This window comes from Pristiophorus japonicus, chromosome 10 (genome assembly GCF_044704955.1).
Source record: "Pristiophorus japonicus isolate sPriJap1 chromosome 10, sPriJap1.hap1, whole genome shotgun sequence".
Lineage (NCBI taxonomy): Eukaryota > Metazoa > Chordata > Chondrichthyes > Pristiophoridae > Pristiophorus > Pristiophorus japonicus.
In genome coordinates, this window is record NC_091986.1 from 118,737,755 (window position 1) to 118,757,993 (window position 20,239).

Sequence of the window (20,239 nt, forward strand, 5' to 3'; positions counted from 1 at the left end):
TTGAGGCAGACTATCAGGATCTGGCCTGTGCTATATCTGCCCGAGGAGTGCTCAGTACTGATGTTGGTTGTTGAAAAGGTAAATTGCTGCTTCTATAGCCCACTTTCAGAATAGCAATTATGACATATACCTTCAAAATTCTGTAACCCAGACAAAAACAACGCATTTATATAGCGCCTTTAATGTATTAAAACGTCCCAAGATGCTTCACAGAAGCGCTATCAAACAACATTTGACACCGAGGCACATAAGGAGATATTAGGGCAGAGCTTGATAAAAGAGGTAGATTTTAAGGAATGTCTTAAAGGAGGAGAGAGAGGTAGAGAGGTTTAAGGAGGGAATTCCAGAGCTTAGGGCCTCGACAGCTGAAGGCACGGCCGCCAATGGTGGAGCGATTAAATTCAGGGGTGCGCAAGAGGCCAGAATTGGAGGAGCACAGATATCTCGGGGGGGATTGTGGGGTTGAAGATTAGAGGTAGCTAGGGGCGAGGCCATGGAGGGATTTGAAAACAAGGATGAGAATTTTAAAATCAATTCAAATGATTCAAAAAAATAAAAAGAATCTAAAATACAAAATTCCAAATGGTCAATTTTTTTGGATGGTTTTCTCCCAGCTCCCAACATCAGTATTGAGCACTCCGAGGAAAGATATAACACAGGACAGATCCTGATATGCTGCTTCAACAATGTGCCTAAAGCCAAACCTCAAGAAAGCGCCATCTTGTGAATCAGTGGGATTCTTTCCACTTCAACCATCATCACAGCCTCTCTCAAATTATTCTAGTGGCAATTTTGCTGAATTGTGGGTGGTTTTGAGCTGAATGAAGACTGTCTAGATTAATTTAACGAACCAATGTTTTGGTTGGCAGAGATCTTCACCACCTCAGCATTGAAGCAGAGGTTGTAGAACTAAAATACCTGTACGCGAATCCACCACACCACCCAGTCAGCAAAATGATTTTTATTACAAACCAATATTGGGAAAGGGATGGGGCTGACCTTTATGCATTGGGGTGGAGCCCTTGTCATCTCGTTCGTTGATGTTAATCACTCCAGATTCGACTAGCTGCTGCAGAGTCTCAAGATCTCCTTTGAATGCACTTACATGAGCTGGAAATGCGAGGTCTAAAAATAAGCAGAAAAAGCAGAACATTATTTCCATGTATCATTTTAAATTTTTCCCACACTTTTAGGGGATCATTTCCCTCCACCTGTTCATATACCTCCACACATTGCTAGTTCACTCCACAACCTGAAAGGTAAGAAAGTGCTTTCAGGCATCAATACTGCAGTTGAACCAACTGTTTGGAGGTTTTAAAGATTATGACTGTTATGTCTTTAGATGCTCTGATAATGACTCCACGAGGCAAAGTATTGCACTTGAACTGTAGTGACCTTAGTCTATTTACTATAACTCTAGAGTGAGGATCACACATGGTGGCCTGCCTTTTATACTAGGCCTGGCACACCTGTACAGGTAACCTACAAGTCTCCCACTGCAGTGCCCTCTGGTGGCACAACGTAGTGACCATACAGTTGGTGTACAAGTTTCCCATAGTAGTGCCCTCTGGTGGAACATCATATGTAATAGTACAAGCAGTAAACATGTCTGGATACAGGACATCACTCTTCCCCAAGTCTTTAGTGCAAATTGCCTTCATGCATTGACTGTGCTCTGGGCTTAGCTCTATCTGGTTGACCCTTGGAGGGTCGTTTCCATCTTGGGTGAGTAGGTGGTGTTTCGTTGGCAATAGAGGTGCTGGTGGTTTCTGTTTGTGAGTCCATGACCACTCCATTCTCTCCAACCCGGTTGGCTCAAGTTGCCTGCTCTTGGGGCCTGTGCCGTTGCTTCTAGCGTCGGGCAGGTTCACAGATGCCTGTGACCTCCCTGTCCTTTCCTTGCACCCCGGGTCGCTACTGCTCCCTGAGGAGCTGTCATCTAGCAGTGTGCAGGGAACTGCTGACTCGCTTGCCTGAGCATTATTTGGTTTGGGATCCTGGCTGGTCCCGGTCACATTTGCGAGAACCGATGCGGGTGACCCTTCGTTCCCGGGTGTAGCCTTGATGGCGATAGGGTCTGGGGGCTGCGCTTTAGCGCAGTTTGCTCTTTCAGGCTCGTGGCGGTTGGTGCCATCGGGTGTCTGAAAGGTGGAGTCGATCAGGGGCAGGGTATCGATGCCGGTGCCGTTGCCCTCTTCAGATTGTTTGCTCTGCAGCTGCTCGTGGCCACACTCCGTGGTGCATCAATCTGGTCCCAGGGACGCAGGCTACGGCATTGGGTAGCCCGCTCGGCCTGTGTGCTCCAGATGGGTGTTTGCCTGCTACATTATCTGAATATGTATCTGAATCAACATTCAGGAAGGATAGACAGAAAGGAAAACGAGGTGGGGTAGCGTTGCTGGTTAAAGAGGAAATTAACACAATAGTAAGGAAGGACATTAGCTTGGATGATGTGCAATCTGTATGGGTAGAGCTGCGGAATACCAAAGGGCAGAAAACTCTAGTGGGAGTTGTGTACAGACCACCAAACAGTAATAGGGAGGTTGAGGACAGCATCAAACAAGAAATTAGCAATGCATGCAATAAAGGCACAGTAGTTGTCATGGGCAACTTTAATCTACATATAGATTGGGCTAACCAAACTGGTAGCAATATGGTGGAGGAGGATTTCCTGGAGCGCATTAGGGATCAATATGTCAAGGAACCAACTAGAGGGCTGGCCATCCTAGACTGAGTGATGTGTAATAAGAAAGGACTAATTAGCAACCTTGTTGTGCGAGGCCCCTTGAGGAAGAGTGACCATAACATGGTAGAATTCTTTATTAATATGGAGAGTGACACAGTTAATTCAGAGACTAGGGACCTGAACTTAAGGAAAGGTAACTTCAATGGTATGAGACGTGAATTGGCTAGATAGACTGGCGAATGATACTTAAAGGGTTGACGGTGGATAGGCAATGGCACACATTTAAAGATCACATGGATGATCTTCAACAATTGTACATTCCTGTCTGGAGTAAAAATAAAACGGGGAAGGTTTTGATAAAGGATAAACGGATCCTTTTCAGAATGGCAGGCAGTGACTAGTGGGGTGCCGCAGGGCTCAGTGCTGGGACCCCAGCTATTTACAATATACATCAATGATTTAGATGAAGGAATTGAGTGTAATATCTCCAAGTTTGCAGATAACACTAAGCAGGGTGGCGGTGTGAGCTGTGAGGAGGATGCTAGAGGCTGCAGGGTGACTTGGACAGGTTAGATGAGTGGGCAAATGCATGGCAGATGCAGTATAATGTGGATAACTGTGAGGTCATCCACTTTGGTGGCAAAAACATGAAGGCAGAATATTATCTGAATGGCAGCAGATTAAGAAAAGGGGAGGTGCAACGAGACCTGGATATCATGCTTCATCAGTCATTGAAAGTTGGCATGCAGGTACATCAGGCGGTGAAGAAGGCATAAGAACATAAGAATTAGGAACAGGAGTAGGCCATCTAGCCCCTCGAGCCTGCTCCGCCATTCAACAAGATCATGGCTGATCTGGCCGTGGACTCAGCTCCACTTACCCGCCCGCTCCCCATAACCCTTAATTCCCTTATTGGTTAAAAATTTATCTATCTGTGATTTGAATACATTCAATGAGCTAGCCTCAACTGCTTCCCTGGGCAGAAAATTCCACAGATTCACAACCCTCTGGGAGAAGAAATTCCTTCTTAACTCGGTTTTAAATTGGCTCCCCCGTATTTCGAGGCTGTGTGCCCTAGTTCTAGTCTCCCCGACCAGTGGAAACAACCTCTCTGCCTCTATCTTGTCTATCCCTTTCATTATTTTAAATGTTTCTATAAGATCACCCCTCATCCTTCTGAACTCCAACGAGTGAAGACCCAGTCTACTCAATCTATCATCATAAGGTAACCCCCTCATCTCCGGAATCAGCCGAGTGAATCGTCTCTGTACCCCCTCCAAAGCTAGTATATCCTTCCTTAAGTAAAGTGACCAAAACTGCACGCAGTACTCCAGGTGCGGCCTCACCAATACCCTGTACAGTTGCAGCAGGACCTCCCTGCTTTTGTACTCCATCCCTCTTGCAATGAAGGCCAACATTCCATTAGCCTTCCTGATTACCTGCTGCACCTGCAAACTAACCTTTTGGGATTCATGCACAAGGACCCCCAGGTCCCTCTGAACCGCAGCATGTTGTAATTTCTCCCCATTCATATAATATTCCCTTTTACTGTTTTTTTTTCCAAGGTGGATGACCTCACATTTTCCGACATTGTATTCCATCTGCCAAACCTTAGCCCATTTGCTTAACCTATCTAAATCTCTTTGCAGCCCCTCTGTGTCCTCTACACAACCAGCTTTCCCACTAATCTTTGTGCCATCTTCAAATTTTGTTACATTACACTCTGTCCCCTCTTCCAGGTCATCTATGTATATTGTAAACAGTTGTGGTCCCAGCACCGATCCCAGTGGCACACCACTAACCACCAATTTCCAACCCGAAAAGGACCCATTTATCCCGACTCTCTGCTTTCTGTTAGCCAGCCAATTCTCTATCCATGCTAATACATTTTGCTCTGACTCCGCGTACCTTTATCTTCTGCAGTAATCTTTTGTGTGGCACCTTATCGAATGCCTTTTGGAAATCTAAATACACCACATCCATCGGTACACCTCTATCCACCATGCTCGTTATATCCTCAAAGAATTCCAGTAAATTAGTTACACATGATTTCCCCTTCATGAATCCATGTTGCGTCTGCTTGATTGCACTATTCCTATCTAGATGTCCCGCTATTTCTTCCTTAATGATAGCATCAAGCATTTTCCCCACAACAGATGTTAAACTAACCGGCCTATAGTTACCTGCCTTTTGTCTGCCCCCTTTTTTAAACAGAGGCGTTACATTAGCTGCTTTCCAATCCGCTGGTACCTCCCCAGAGTCCAGAGAATTTTGGTAGATTATAACGAATGCATCTGCTATAACTTCTACCATCTCTTTTAATACCGTGGGATGCAGTTCATCAGGACCAGGGGACTTGTCCACCTTGAGTCCCATTAGCCTGCCCAGCATTACCCCACCTAGTGATAGTGATTATCTCAAGGTCCTCCCTTCCCACATTCCCGTGACCAGCAATTTTTGACATGATTTTGTGTCTTCCACTGTGAAGACCGAAGCAAAATAAAAGGCAAATGGCATGTTGGTCTTCATAGCTAAGGGATTTGAGTATAGGTGCAGGGAGGTCTTAGTGCAGTTGTACAGGACCTTGGTGAGGCCTCGCCTGGAATATTGTGTTGAGTTTTGGTCTCCTAATCTGAGGAAGGACTTTCTTGCTATTGAGGGAGTGCAGCGAAGGTTCACCAGACTGATTCCCGAGATGGCAGGACTGAGATATGAGGAGAGACTGGATCGTCTGGACCTGTATTCACTGCAGTTTAGAAGAATGAGAGGAGATCTCATAGAAACATGTCAAACTCTGTCGGGACTGGACAGGTTAGATGCAGGAAGAATGTTCCCGATGTTGGGGAAGTCCAGAACCAGGAGTCATGGACTAAGGCTAAGGGGTAAGCCATTTAGCACCGAGATGAGGAAAAACTTCTTCACTCAGAAAATTGTGAACCTGTGGAATTTTCTACCGCAGAGAGTTGTTGATGCCAGTTCGTTAGATATGTTCAAGAGGGAGTTAGATGCGGCCCTTGCAGCTAAAGGGATCAAGGGGTATGGAGAGAAAGCAGGAAAGGGGTACCGAGGTGAATGATCAGCCATGATCTTATTGAATAGTGGTGCAGGCTCGAAGGGCCGAATGGCCTACTCCTGCACCTATTTTCTATGTTTCGATGTTTCTATGCAGTTGAAATCCTGCATCGCACAACGTTTCATTACTCATTGTAGATAAACTGTAGCTCCGATTGCAATCGCATGACTTTTCTTTGCTTATTACATGTATAAAACTCTAATCATCAATTACAAGCTTTACATTTAACTGACAGTTGCTGTTACATTGATTGAGAATGTGGAACTGTCCCTTTAAGTGTGGTGGGTTGCTGGCCTCCTTTAAGAGAGCCTTGCTATCTTTACCCCAACCATCTTCTTCGCTTGGTATCTCGTGTTGCTCCATCAGCGTTGCACCTCGTGGTCTGGTTGCCGCCATCTTTTGCTTTAGCGCTTCACCTCGTGCTTTGGTCGCCATCTTTCTTCCATCCACGATGTCGATTGCTGTGATCTTCTTCTCCCCGGGTTCTGCCACCGAAGCTGGGAAGTCGTCTTTGGATCCGATTTTCTTCCTCCGGAGTCCTGCCACTGGAGCCTGGAAGGTGCGTTCGGGTCATCTCAGCTGGATCATCTCCTCGCAGTCGTGCTAGGCGGTCTATGCCTCGGGTGCTGTGCTGGTCTGCTCTCTGGTGCCGGGTCCACCCTCAGGTGGGGGCTTGTTTTGCCTCTGAGCGCGGAGGACGTCGATTGCTGGAGGGGTGAAGTCTTCCCAGCTCCAATGGATCTTCTCCATCCACCTTCTTCCGAGTAGCGTTGGTCCATCACCTGCAACAATCCACAGTGGTAACTTGTGCACCGCGCCATCATGGAGTACCTTTACATCCGCACTACCAACGACTGGAATAAGTTCATTGGTGTAGGTGCGCAGCTTTGCCTGAACCGGGACCAACTTGGGTCATTCAGCTTGATTGTCCCATAGCCTCTCAAAGGCTTCTTGATTCATTACTGACTGGCTCTCCCCCGTGTCCACCTCCATGAAGACTGGAACGCCGTTTATCTCGACTTCCATCCTCAACGGGGAACATTCTGTGGTGCAGGTAAACACTCCATACTCCTCATCGTGGGACTGAGCTGCCTCTCTGACCACTTCTTTATAATCCATGCTGGATTTATGGCCCTCTGCAGACACTTCATCAACACGGTGAGTCCTATTTCTTTTACACATTCGCTGGAGGTGGCCCATTGTGCTTCAGCCTTTACACACATAGTCCTTAAAACGGCACTGGTGAGCCCTTTGATTCCCTCCGCAACGCCAGCATGGTGCTAACCGATTAGCCCCCCTCGGCGGACTCAGAGTTAAGGGACTCGGAACCTGTTCTCTCTCCCCTGAGGAGATTCACGTTCTACAGTCCAGCCCCTAAAGAGCACCAGTCTGTGTACAGTACTTGCCGGGTTTGAGTCCTGAGGATGAGTCATCGGCCTAGAGCCGCAGGTCGAGGTCATGAATACCTGGCTCATGTTGATGGCCTTCTGCAGTGTGACTGTGGTATCCGCAGATAGTAGCCTGTGAAGAACGCCCTCATGGCCGATTCCAATGACAAAGATGTCCCGCAGTGCTTCGGTGAGGTGTTCGCCGAAATCACACGGTGCCCTCAGCCTCCTGAGGTCTGCAGCATATTTCGCGATTTCCTGGCCTTTGGGCCGTGGGTGGGTGTAAAACTGGTGTCTGGCTGTGAGGATGCTCTCTTTGGGCTTGTGTTGTTCTTGTATCAGCGTAACAAGCTCCTCGTACGGCTTGGTCGTTGTCTTCGCTGGTGCCAGCAAGTCCCTGATGAGGCCATAGACGGTGGGCCCACAACTGGTGAGCAGGATAGCTCTGCGCTTATCAGCCAGCGAGGTCGGATCATCGCCTGCCAGGTCATTTGCTGTGAAGAAATGGTCGAGCCTCTCCACAAAGGCATTCCAATCATCCCCATCGGCAAACTGCTGCAACGTACCAAAGTTAGCCATTTTCACGTGAAAGTCCGTAATCTCGTCGCCAATTGTTATGTCTTTAGATGCTTTGATAATGACTCCACTAGGCAAATTATTGCACTTGAACTGTAGTGACTTTAGTCCATTTAATATAACTCCAGGGTGCTCATCACACATGGTGGCCTGCCTTTTATACTAGACCTGGCACACCTGTACAAGTAACCTCCAAGTCTCCCACTGCAGTGCCCTCTGGTGGCACACCTTAGTGACCATACAGCTGGTGTACAAGTTTCCCATCGTAGTGCCCTCTGGTGGAACATCATATGTAATAGTACAAGCAGTAAACATGTCTGGATACATGACAATGACCAATTTGATTTATTTTCTGATTTTCCCAACCTATGGACAAAGAATTTTTTTGTCCTTCTTCCCTGCTTGTTTATTTCTCAATGTGACTGTCACGATTAAGTTCCTGGGCTCTCTTCGGCTTGCTTATATCAACAAGGTGTGCTTAATGCAAACTTAACCACACAGAAACAAGGCTGAAAAACTCACTGTTCATTCAGCCTGACTTTAAGCACGTGTAATGCTGGCTAACTGTAATAATAGCAGTCATGTGGAAACCCATCTAATAGAGACAAGCATCCTGCAAAAGATTTTTTTAAATATGATTTTTAAAAGTGTTCTGTAATGAAAAAAAACAAGGTTATATTATTCATTAATCTATCTTTGCAAGATTACACATAATCACTGAAGAAATACCACTCTTGTAAATTGAAGAAGAGTTTCATGTTCTGTAAATGCCACAAAGTTTCTGTGTTCGATGTTAACAAACCACTTCCTTAAATAGCACCATAAGCTGCAGCAACTGCTTGATGAGCTAAATGTGACAGCATTGGCCAGGGGAAGGGAAGAGTTACTCGCCGATTATCTTGTCTGCTTACTTTCTTGATCGACTGGATGATCCCGTTCATATTCCACAGCTGCAATGTACTGCACTATGTTGTCTTTGTAGAATCTCTTTGCAAGATCCTGTGGGGTTTCGCCTTGGTCATTCCTGGCTCCCAGTACATGGGTCATGCTAACTCCTTGGCAGACAAGAAACTTAAAGCAATGCAAGTGACCTTCCATTGCTGCGAGATGAGCTACCATTGAAAGAACAAGATACATTAAAAGTAAACAACATTACTGGCTTTTACAATAACTCAAATAAGCAATAACCAAACTGTCAATAATATCCAGTGCAATTATTTATACATAAAAATAAAGTCTGCAGTGATCAGTACAGTTCTGCTCAACAGTATCTTAACAGTGTTGCCGCTTTTATGACACAAATTTTTTTTCATTGTCCAGGATCTCACTGCTGTTCGATAATCAAGTGAACCTTGCAGGAAATTGCATGTGTATGGATATCACACAAGAATTGAATGATCTAGGACTTGGGTGCCCTGTATGGTTGAATGATGTGCTGACACTTAAACCTAGAAATTGGAGGTGTAAACGCTGGCCATTAAGGTCATGTTTTGGTTTTAAAAAATGGCTGCCACCTCACTTCCACTCATTGCCGGTGGGTCCCGCAGCGGCCGCTCTTTCGGCTGGTTGGCAGCGCAGTCAATGACCATGCTCGCTGGTGATATGTAGATTATGCAAAGCGTGACGTCAGTGAGTGTACAACATTCACCTGACGCCGGACCTGACATTTTTGTGTTCGCTGCTCCACTTATTGCTCTGTGTTAATTCCGATGAGTTGACCAAGCGTTCACAAGCTCGAAGGAGGCTCCAGCAGCGCTATTTAAAGCGATCATCAGCAACAACTTGCAGCTGACATGCTTTTTCAGTTTGACTGGCTTTCTAAATTTGTTTCAAATTCTTAAGGTCACGGGGAGTATTGGTGCAAGGGGAGAATGCCTTCATTCTTATTTAAAGGCTTCTGCTCACAACACTTGCTCCGTCATAGGGGCTCGAGTTGCAGTCCCCCTCGCACTCGAGTATCTTCGGGAGAGGGAGTGGAGGCAGCGAAGAACAGAAGATACGTGCAGAGGGAGCAGGGTTCTCAACAGGAGGTCTTACTCAGCTAGGGTCTTCCGGGAGCACTTCCCTTATCTCCACTTAAGCGAGGAGCAGTGTATTTGGAGGCTACACTTCACCACGGAGTTGGTAACAGAACTCTGCCACCACCTGTAACCAGACCTGCAGTCTCAGAGCAGGGTGACCACAGATCTCCCAGTGGCCTTCAAGGTCATCGTGCAGATCCTTCCATTCTGCAGTAAGAGACAAAGCTAACATCTCCCAGTTCGCTGTCCATCACTGCATCCGGGAGATCACAGAGGCTCTCTACTCCAGGAGAAGGGACTACGTTGTCTTCTCCCTGAACAGACCGAAGCAGAAGGAGTGGGCATGTGGCTTTGCCAGGATATCGGGCTTCCCCATCGTGCAAGGTGCCATCGATTGCGCCCACATGGTTTTGCGTGCGCCATATACCAATCCTGAGATCTTCCGTAACCGCAAAGGCTACCACTCACTTAATGTGCTGTTGTTGTGCAGCCACACCCAGCGCTTTCTGATGGTGAATGCCCGCTTGCCTGGCAGCAGTGATGATACCTTCATCCTGCATCAGTCAGATGTGTCAGCAAACCTCCAGCCACCATGTCAAACATGAGGACGGCTGCTCAGAGACAAGGGATTTCCGTTCTACACCTGGCTAATGACACTCCTCCGCAACCCCAACACTCGTGCCCAGCACTCATATAATGAGAACCATGCTGCCACCAGGAACAGCATCGAGCAGATCATCGGGCTGCTGAATTGACCTCTCGGAGGGTGTCCCATTTCATGGTGGTTTGCTACATGCTTCACAACTTGGTCATTATGAGGGTGCAACACTTGCAAGCAGGAATTGTGGGACCACCTTAGGAGGAGGACGAGGGAGAAGAGGAGGAAGAGGAGCAAGTGGAGGAGGAGGACGAGGAGGAAGGGAGGAGGCAGGCAGCCAATTCCCCTTCTGGACTGGCTGTCCGTGAATGTCTCATCAGACTCCGATTCCAATGAATGAAACCCTAGATCCCCATTGCTCACCACATTCCCATCATACCCTCCCTCTGTCACAGAATATCACAGCGTCCTCCTGGGCATAAAGCTGAAATAAGCCATCACAAAACAAAACAAACAAAATTTATACATTTATATTCAACTAACAGTACAATATCAACTATTCACCCTTGTGCATTCCCTTAGTGCCTGTCGTTCATGTGCCCTGTCCTACTCTATGCAATGCTCACCCAGTGGCTGCAGCATGGCTGGTGGAGGGCTGCTGAGTTTCCATGAGGGACACTGCAGATGGCCTTGCAAGACGACCTCAATCATCTGTGGACCTAAAGGGCCCGGCTGTAGACTGCACCACCTTATCATGGGGGGACAGCAGTCTGGGCTGGCTGACTAGTAGGTAGCAACAAGTGCAATGGTGAAGTGGCAGTGGTGGAAGTAGGAATGCTGTCATCCTGAGAGAGGACAGCAGGTTCTTGGTCCACAGACCCACCGCCACTCTCCCACGGCAGCGCCTCAGCATTCCTAGCAATATGTTGGAGGACAGATTGCTGACCTGCTGCGACACTCTGCAAGCCCCGGTCGAGACTCAATCCCAGCAACGGTGGCAGCCGTCAGAGCTTCCACTGCAGCACTGAGATTCCGCCTGTGCTGCAATGGAAGCCGCGACATTGCCCATCACACGCAGCATCATAGCTGGGTCCACAAGGTCTCTCTTAGTGTTGTCCATCATTTCCAGCCTGGAAATCACTGGCTCCAACTCTGTGCAAAGCCCCGTTCAATGTTGGAGCCGGACTCCTCCATGCTCCTTGACACTGATAAGAGGCTCTCTGGCGGGCTTTTCATTGCAACAAGCATTTCTGTGTGCATGCCCATCAACCTTCTTCTGAAGGTCACCCCATCGAGCTCATCATCTGCGCTGTCTGCAGCAGCAGCAAACTCGGCCTCCAGGTCACTGGCCGCTGAGCTACCCTTTCCCCTGGCCTTGCTGCAGCCCACTTGTGTCCGGTGCCTCATCATGGAAAGATCGCACATCTATACTCCCCTCTAAAGTACGCGCAGTGCCAGTTTCCGAGCTGCTGTCTGCGAGTGTCAGATGCAGAGACGGTGTGTCGTCTTCTTCATCTCCAATCTCTGCCATGACTTCGGGGACAGACTGTGCTGGTGGCAGCTCTTGGTCACCTGAAAGCAGAAAGTCACAAGAGTCGGGTTATGGTGAGGGAGCGGAGAGGGAGATGGGGGTGGAGGTGGAAAGGGAGCAAGATATCCATGCATACACGATCAGCAGCTTGTAAGTGAGAAGAGATTGTTGGATGAGGGGGAAGTGGGATTTGAGAAGAAGGATCAGGAATGAGCATACAGTCATTGTCACCAAGGGCTTCAACTTCACCCATTACCACGGTCTCGGTGACTTCCCCTCCAATGATGTTGAGCACTCTCTCCTCCAGTTCACTCAAGGTTTGTAAATAGGTTTGGCTGCCTCCCATCTGCCGCTGCTCCCGGCAGTTGTGAGCCACCTTGTCCTGCAAGAGAACGGGAAGTGTGTCAGTGAGGGTGGTGAAATGTGTTTGGGTGATATGCATGCCATGGTTGAATAGCTGTCAGTGTGTGCAAGGCGTGGTATGTGAGTGTTGCAGCAGTGGTAAGGGTGAAGTGAAGCTTTGATTGTGAGGTATGAGTGGTGATAGCTACAGATTGTTGGTAGCTTAATGTGCAGATGGTGGGATATGGCACTTGCTGAAGTCTTCATTCACCTTGACCTGCCGTGTGAGGTCATTAAACTTCTTGCAGTACTGGATCCATGTCCACAATACAACACTGTTGGCCATGAAAGTACTCAGCTATCTCTTGCCACAGCCTTCTGCAAGTGTGCTATGGTGGCTTCCTGCCACCCTGCGAGAATCCTCTGGCTCATTCTGTATTGCTGCTGAGCCATGTCTTCAACCTCCAATGTCAATGAGATGCTGCTGTACCAAAGCACTCTCCCTTTAAGTAGTGGAGAGACTGGGCCAAACATTAGACTGCACCCGATTTTGGCCCACCTGTTGAACGCTATGTCAACCAGCAGCATGTTTAGTGCTGAGATCATGTAAATGGGTGAGGCACCTGTACAGCTGTATCCCAACAACACTCCCTTCAGGGAGACAATTTGGAAAAAAGAAAGCACACTCTTGATATCGTGACACGAACTGATTTAATGTTAATCATAACTTGCATTAATGGAGTATAATGGAAATTCCAAGATAGCTATAGAACTTTGCCTGTCTGTATATATACCACCTCACAAAGCTGATAATAGACTGCTCACTTGGCTTCAAATATGTTTAAAAAATATATACATTTTTGGTGGGGGTGGAGAGGGAGAGGGAGAGGGGTTAGGGGTGAGAGGGAGAGGGGGGGTAGGGGTGGAGAGGGGAGTGGGTATGGAGAGGGAGAGGGGGTGGGGTGGAGAGGTAGAGGGGGGGGGGAGGGAGAGGGAGAGGGGAGGTGGGGGTGGGGGTGGAGAGTGAGAGGGGGGGTGGGTATGGAGAGGGAGAGGGGGTGGGGGTGGAGAGAGGGGTGGGGGTGGAGAGGGAGGGGGAGGTGGGGGAGGAGAGAGAGGTGGGGGTGGGGCGGAGAGTGGGTGAGGGCGGGGGCAGAGAGGGGGTGGGGGCGGAGTGGTAGGTGGGGGTGGAGTGGGAGAGGAAGGCAGGTAATGTTCCCTCTTAATTTGTTATTGCCTGTGCAGTCACTTTAACAGGCTACGTGGGCTATTCAAAATCCCACGCATGCACGGTGTTTCTAATTAAAAGCCAGCTCACCAGTTGAGCGGGAGCTTCAGAGTGCTACCTGGCTGCAAAGCTGTGCAGCTTTAAGAGGCGGGGGGAGGGGGGGTGGTGTTGGTTGTCTGCTGGAAGGGATTATACAGATAACAATGGCTGAGACCATGAAGGCCGTGAGAATCAACATTTTAGATTTGAGGGATTGAAGGACTGAAAGTCAGTGTAGGTCAGAAATTAGCCTGCCGCCATTTTCTTCAGATCCTTTAGCAGGGCAGCCCCTGCTTGTTTCAGGCAAGAACCTATTTTCAATATGCCAAACAGGGCGTTATTTTGGTAGATTGCTTATCCTGGTCTCACAAAAGTCTCCCAGCATCCTGCCACCCCCCACCCCCCCGCCTCCCAGCCATCCCCCATCCCCGCTGTTATGTTTAGAATAACTCCACAAGACTGTATAGTTTAAGCTCAAACTGTTGTGACCTCAGTCTCTTTATTGTAACTCCAGAGTCAGGAAGCAGCATCTTAGACTGCCTTTTATACCTGCTTGCCCAGATGTGCAGGTGACCCTTGGGTCTCCCACAGGTGCGCCCCCTGGTGGCAAGTCTTACACATTGGTAATGTTTACATACAAAACATCATTCCCCCCCCCAAAGTCTTAGATACAAGTTATCTACAAGTTGAGGTGATCCGGGGCTCTACGTTCCCAGGTTGATCGCCTGAGTTGAAGTCCTGGCATGGGTGAGTCGGTCGGATCATTGCTGCACTGCGGTGTGGCTGGTCTGATCGGACTGTCGGGCATGGTGGGTTCATCCTCGTGGTTGACCGCGAGGTCGATTGCTGGTTGGGTGTGTGTTGGTGGATCAATGATGGTAATGTCCTCTTCAAACTGTTCTTGGTTGTCAGTGAATCGCAGTTTGGTCTGATCCAAATGCTTTCTGCACATTTGTCCGTTCAAAAGTTTGACAACAAACACTCTTCCCCTCCTTGGCTAACACAGTGCTAGCAACCCATTTGGGACCATGACCATAATTAAGAACAAATACAGGGTCATTAACTTCAATGTCGCATGATACAGTCGCGCGATCGTAGTCCATGTTATGCCGGTGTCGCCGCGTTTCGACATGATCATTGAGAACCGGGTGGACTAAGGAGAGTCTGGTTTTGAGTGCTCTCTTCATTCGCAATTCTGCAGGGGGAACCCCGGTAAGCGAGTGGGGTCGCGTGCAGTAGCTGAGCAGAATCCGAGATAGTCGGGTCTGCAGGGAACTGTCCATCACACGTTTCAAGTTCTGCTTGATGGTTTGGACTGCCCGTTCCGCTTGACCATTGGATGCGGGCTTAAACGGCGCAGACCTGACATGTTTGATGCCATTGCGGGTCATGAACGCATTGAATTCCAAGCTGGTGAAACATGGTTCATTGTCACTAACAATGACGTCGGGCAAACCATGGGTGGTGAACATGGCCCGGAGGCTTTCAATGGTGACAGTGGACGTACATGACGACATTATTGTACCTTCAATCCATTTAGAGTAAGCGTCCACTGCTACTAGGAACATCATTCCTAGAAAGGGGCCAGCGAAATCTACGTTGACCCTTGACCAAGGTTTGGAGGGCCATGACCACAAACTCAGTGGGGCCTCCCTGTGAGCAAGTGTTGCATTGGTATACACATGACTCCAATTCCAAGTCAATGCCGGGCCACCAAATGTGCGACCTGGCGATAGCCTTCATCATGACTGTGCCTGGGTGAGTACTGTGAAGGTCATGTATAAATGTTTCCCTGCCTTTTTCTGGCAAAATTACACGATTCCCCCATTGGAGGCAGTCCGAATGGATGGACATTTCATCCTTGTGTCGGTGGAACGGCTTAATTTCATCTTGCACTTCCCTTGGGACCGCCAACCAGCTCCCTTTGAGGACACAGCTTTTTACTAGTGATAACACCGGGTCCTGGCTAGTCCAGGTCCTGATGTGGCGAGCCGTGATGGGTGACCCCTCGCTCTCAAAAGCATCCATTACAAGGAGCAAGTCTGCGGGCTGCGCCATTTCCACCCCGGTGGTGGGCAATGGTAGCCGACTGAGGGCATCCACACAGTTCTCTGTGCCTGGTCTGTGGTGGATTGTATAATCATACGCAGATAACGTTAGTGCCCATCTTTGGATGCGGGACAAAGCATTGGTGTTAATACTTTTGCTTTCTGAGAACAATGAAATGAGCGGCTTGTGGTCGGTTTCAAGCTCGAACCGGAGTCCAAATAGGTATTGATGCATTTTCTTAACCCCGTATATGCATGCTAATGCTTTCTTTTCAACCATATTGTAAGCTCTTTCAGCCTTGGGTATGCTTCTGGACGCATATGCAACTGGTTGCAGTTTGCCTGACCCATTGGCTTACTGTAACACACAGCCGACCCCATTTGAAGATGCATCACAAGCTAGTTCTAAATGTTTACACAGGTCATACAATACAAGTAACTTGTTGGAACAAAGCAGGTTTATGGGCTTGTTAAAGGCTGTCTCTTGAGCTTTACCCAAACCCAGTCGTCCCCCTAGTGTAGCAATGAATGCAAAAGTTCCAGCAAGGTGCTCAACCCAGGTAGAAAGTTACCAAAATAGTTGAGTCCCAGAAACGAACGCAGCTCCGTCACATTCTGTGGTCTGGGTGCATTATTGATGGCCTCCGTCTTAGAGTCCGTGGGTCTGATGCAGACCGCCGCAACCTTTCTCCCCAGAAATTCGATCTCTGGAGCCAGGAAAACACACGGAGCGTTTCCCACTCTATCCAGTCGCTTGAGAACCTCTTCCAAGTTGTGCAAGTGTTCGGTGGTGTTGCGGCCAGTGATCAAGATGTCGTCTTGAAACATCACGGTGCACGGAACCGATTTCAGCAGACTCTCCATGTTCCTCTGGAAGATGGCCGCCGCTGAACGAATCCCAAAGGGGCATCTGTGGTATATGAACAGTCCTCTGTGCGTGTTGATGCACGTCAATTTTGTCAAAGGTTCAGCCGGCTCCTGTGTCATGTAAGCAGAGGTTAGATCCAGCAAGGTGAACGACTTCCCCCTGCTAGCATTGCAAACAGGTCATCCGCTTTGGGTAGTGGGTACTGGTCCTGTATCGAGACTCGGTTGATCGTTACCTTGTAGTCCCCGCAGATTCTGACCGTCCCATCGCTCTTCAACACCAGAACAATTGGACTGGTCCACTCGTTGAACTCGATTGGCGATATGATCCCCTCTCGGAGTCTGTTCAGCTCGATCTTGACTTTCTCTCGCATCATGTATGGAACCGCTCGGGCCTTGTGATGAACGGATCATGCATCAGGGACTAGATGGATCTGCACTTTGGCGCCTGTGAAGTTGCCAATGCCTGACTCGAATAATGACTGGAATTTGTTTAGCACATGGGTGCACAAGGCGCCATCCTCCAAAGACAGTGCTTTGATGTTGTCCCAGTCCCATCGGATCTTTCCTAGCCAGCTTCTGCCGAACAGCGTTGGGCCATCGCCTGGTACAATTCATAGTGGTAAATCATGCACAGTTCCATTGTATGATACCAATCATTGGCAGTGTGGCAGTGAAGATATGAGCTCTTTGGTGTAAGTGCGCAGCTTGGTATGGATCGGACTTAGTTTTGGCCTTTGTACCTTGTTGCCCCACAGTTTCTCAAAAGCCTTCTGACTCATAATTGACTGCCTCGCCCCCATGTCCGATTCCATGGAAACTGGAATGCCATTTAATTTGACTTTTAACATTATCGGAGGGCTTTTGGTGATGAAGGTGTGTACCCCATACACTTCCTCTTCAGCATCGGGTTGAGTTGCCTCTCTTACTCGTTCAGCGTGATCCGAGCCGGATCAGTCATCTTCTGCCGACTCTGCCACGTGGTGAATCGCAGCACATCTGCACATTCGCTGGAGGTGCCCCATTGTTCCACAGCCCTTGCACATGTAGTGCTTGAATCGACATTGACGGTGCTAATGGATTCACATTCACACCCCACGGCAGGCTCTGACTCATCCTAGGTCTGGCCTCTGCGGGCATGTAGGCCCTGCCATGTTCAATTCTGCCTGCTGAAGGCGTTATTTTATGCACAGTACTTACCGGTGAGTTCCGATACTGCAATGATATCTGTTTAGTGTTATCGCTCGTGGACATAAAAGCCTGGGCTATCGTGATGGCCTTGCTCAGATCTCGCGATTCAACAGACAGCAGTTTGCGAAGAATGACCTCGTGGCCGATTCCAAGCACGAAAAAATCCTGCAACACTTCCCCCAAAATCCAGCAAATACGCAGTCGCGCAAGGCGTCTTAGGTCGGCGACCTAACTCGACATGTCCTGGCCCTCAGAGCGGTGGTGCGTATAAAAGCGATACCTGACCATCAAGATGCTCTCCTTCAGTTTGAGGTGTTCCCGAACCAGCGTACACAACTCTTCATATGTCTTCTCCGTTGGTTTCATCGGTGCTAGCAAATTTTTGATGAGGCCATGTATCGTGGACCCACAAACGGTGAGGAGAATCGCCCTGCGCTTGATCACGGTTTCTGCCTTTTCCAGCTCGTTGGCCACGAAGTACTGATCAAGACGCTCAATGAAGGCTTCCCAATCATCACCCTCAACAAATCTCTCAAGAATACCAACGGCAGTCATAACTGTGTGAAAGTTCATGATCTGTTACTCATCGTCAATTGTTACGTTTAGAATAACTCCACAAGACTGTATATCTTAAGCTCAAACTGTTGTGATCTTGGTCTCTTTATTGTAACTCCAGAGTGAGGAGGCAGCATGGTAGACTGCCTTTTATACCCACTTGCCCAGGGTGTGCAGGTGACCCTTGGGCCTCCCACAGCTGCGCCTCTGGTGGCAAGTATTACACATTGGTAATGTTTACATACATAACACCCACGATTACATCGGCCCACTCTAAGGAGACAATTTCCAGTTTGGCTCTGTGGCGAAACCACCAAAATTCTTGTCCACCCCTCCCAATTCAGTGAGCTGCTTATGAGCATCTCAACAGCTTTTGGAGCTTAACGAGGTTAAAGAAATGAGGCCTGGCCCTGAGAATGGCTCAGCCCTTTCTGCAGGTACTTCACGTAGGAAGAGACATACTTCATTAAAGGCTGATAGTATTATTATTATGTGGGTGTAGATTATCACTTTGGGCAACTCCTCCTCCTTGCCGATGAAGTCTGCCCAAAGTGATAATCTACCTCCACGTAATAATAACACTATCAAGCATGAATGAAGTATATGTCACCTTGACAAACCTTCATGGTCTATCGACGTTTTCCCAGATACATTCACCACATTACAAACTTGGCAAAGTCTAGGTTATGCTTTGCAACCATTGGCAGAGAAATGTACCTCAGTGACATGAGCTATTCCACTACCTGCAAGACCTGGCCACAGTCCAAAAACTTTAATGTGCAGATTCCAACATGTGTAGAGCTATACCAACACCCCTAAATATGTCAATATAATCTCTTGTGTAACAAAATATACCCATGTATTCTCTTTTCTACCATTAAAAAAAATGAAAACATTGGGCTAGAAGTTGTGGTCAGAGGATTGCCATCCATGTACGCCTCCGAACTGCAAGAAAACTACGTACTTACCTTGTGTCTCCGGACTGTTCCTAAATTAATTTTAAATGTAAGTGAATGTTTAAATCATTTAAAAAATGTTATTTTAACATTAATTTTAACCCTTACACTGATAAAAGAATACCTTACACCAGCTTTTATCAGGCATAAGGGTTTCATGGGTATTCGCTGGGCAGTAGTTGGGAAAATAGTCCAACTCTGCGCCAGCGAAAGTGAATTTACAGCAGATGCGTACGATCAGTCAAGGAGAAACTTGACAGATTGCAAGTTCCAGAATTCGCACATGCGCAACACATGCAGAAACCCTGAACTTGCGGGGCCATTCACAGTACATACGCCGTCATAGAATCATAGAATGGTTACAGCACAACAGGAGGCCATTCGGCCCGTCCATGCTGGCTCTCTGTAAGAGCACTTCAGCTCGCCCCACTACCCCGCCCTATCCCCGAAGTCCTGCAAATTTTTTTCCTTCAGGTACTTATACAATTCCGTTTTGAAAGCCACAATTGAATGTGCCTCCACCACCCTTTCAGGAAGTGCATTCCAGATCCGAACCACGTCGGCATAAAACCGGTTCTTCTGCTAATCACCTTAGATTTGTGACCTCTGGTTTTTGATCCTTCTGCCAATGGGAACAGTTTCTCTATCCACTTTGTCCAGACCCCTCATGATTTTGAACACCTCTATCAAATCGCCTCTCAACCTTCTCTGATGTAAGGAAAACACCCTCAGCTTCTCCAGTCTAACAACGTAACTGAAGTCCCTGAAGCCTGGAACCATTCTTGTAAATCTTTTTTGCACCCTCTCTAAGACCTTCACATCCTTCCTAAAGTGCGGTGCCCAGAATTGGAGGCAATACTCCAGCTAAGGCCGAACTAGTATTTTATACAGGTTCATCATAACTTCCTTGCTTTTGTACTCTATATGGGCTGGATTTTCGGCTTTTGGGTTTTTTCAACGAAAATGATAACAATGCATGAAACTTACCGTTTTCACTGCGCGACAGTTTTTAGGCCGAACTTTCGGGTTTTAAGTTTGCGGTAAGGGGGGCGTTACACGAGGAAGCGTGGCGCAAAAACGTGAGTTTCGCCAAATTTAGTCCGGGGCCAGGAGCGCTGCGAGAGAGGCCTTTGGAGGGGG

At 48.0% G+C, this 20,239-nt stretch overlaps 1 protein-coding gene across 1 annotated transcript in view; it reads right to left on the bottom strand.

Annotated features, from left to right (window-relative positions):
• The window catches only part of LOC139274614 (ankyrin repeat domain-containing protein 42-like), a 69,538-nt gene that overhangs the window by 21,175 nt on the left and 28,124 nt on the right, over positions 1–20,239 (bottom strand). Inside the window, exons 6-7 of the mRNA XM_070891292.1 lie at positions 8,635–8,835; positions 1,000–1,125 (exon numbers count right to left, since the gene is read on the bottom strand). Of these exons, the coding sequence (XP_070747393.1) occupies positions 1,000–1,125; positions 8,635–8,835 (327 nt within the window). The remainder of the gene's footprint in view (positions 1–999; positions 1,126–8,634; positions 8,836–20,239) is intronic.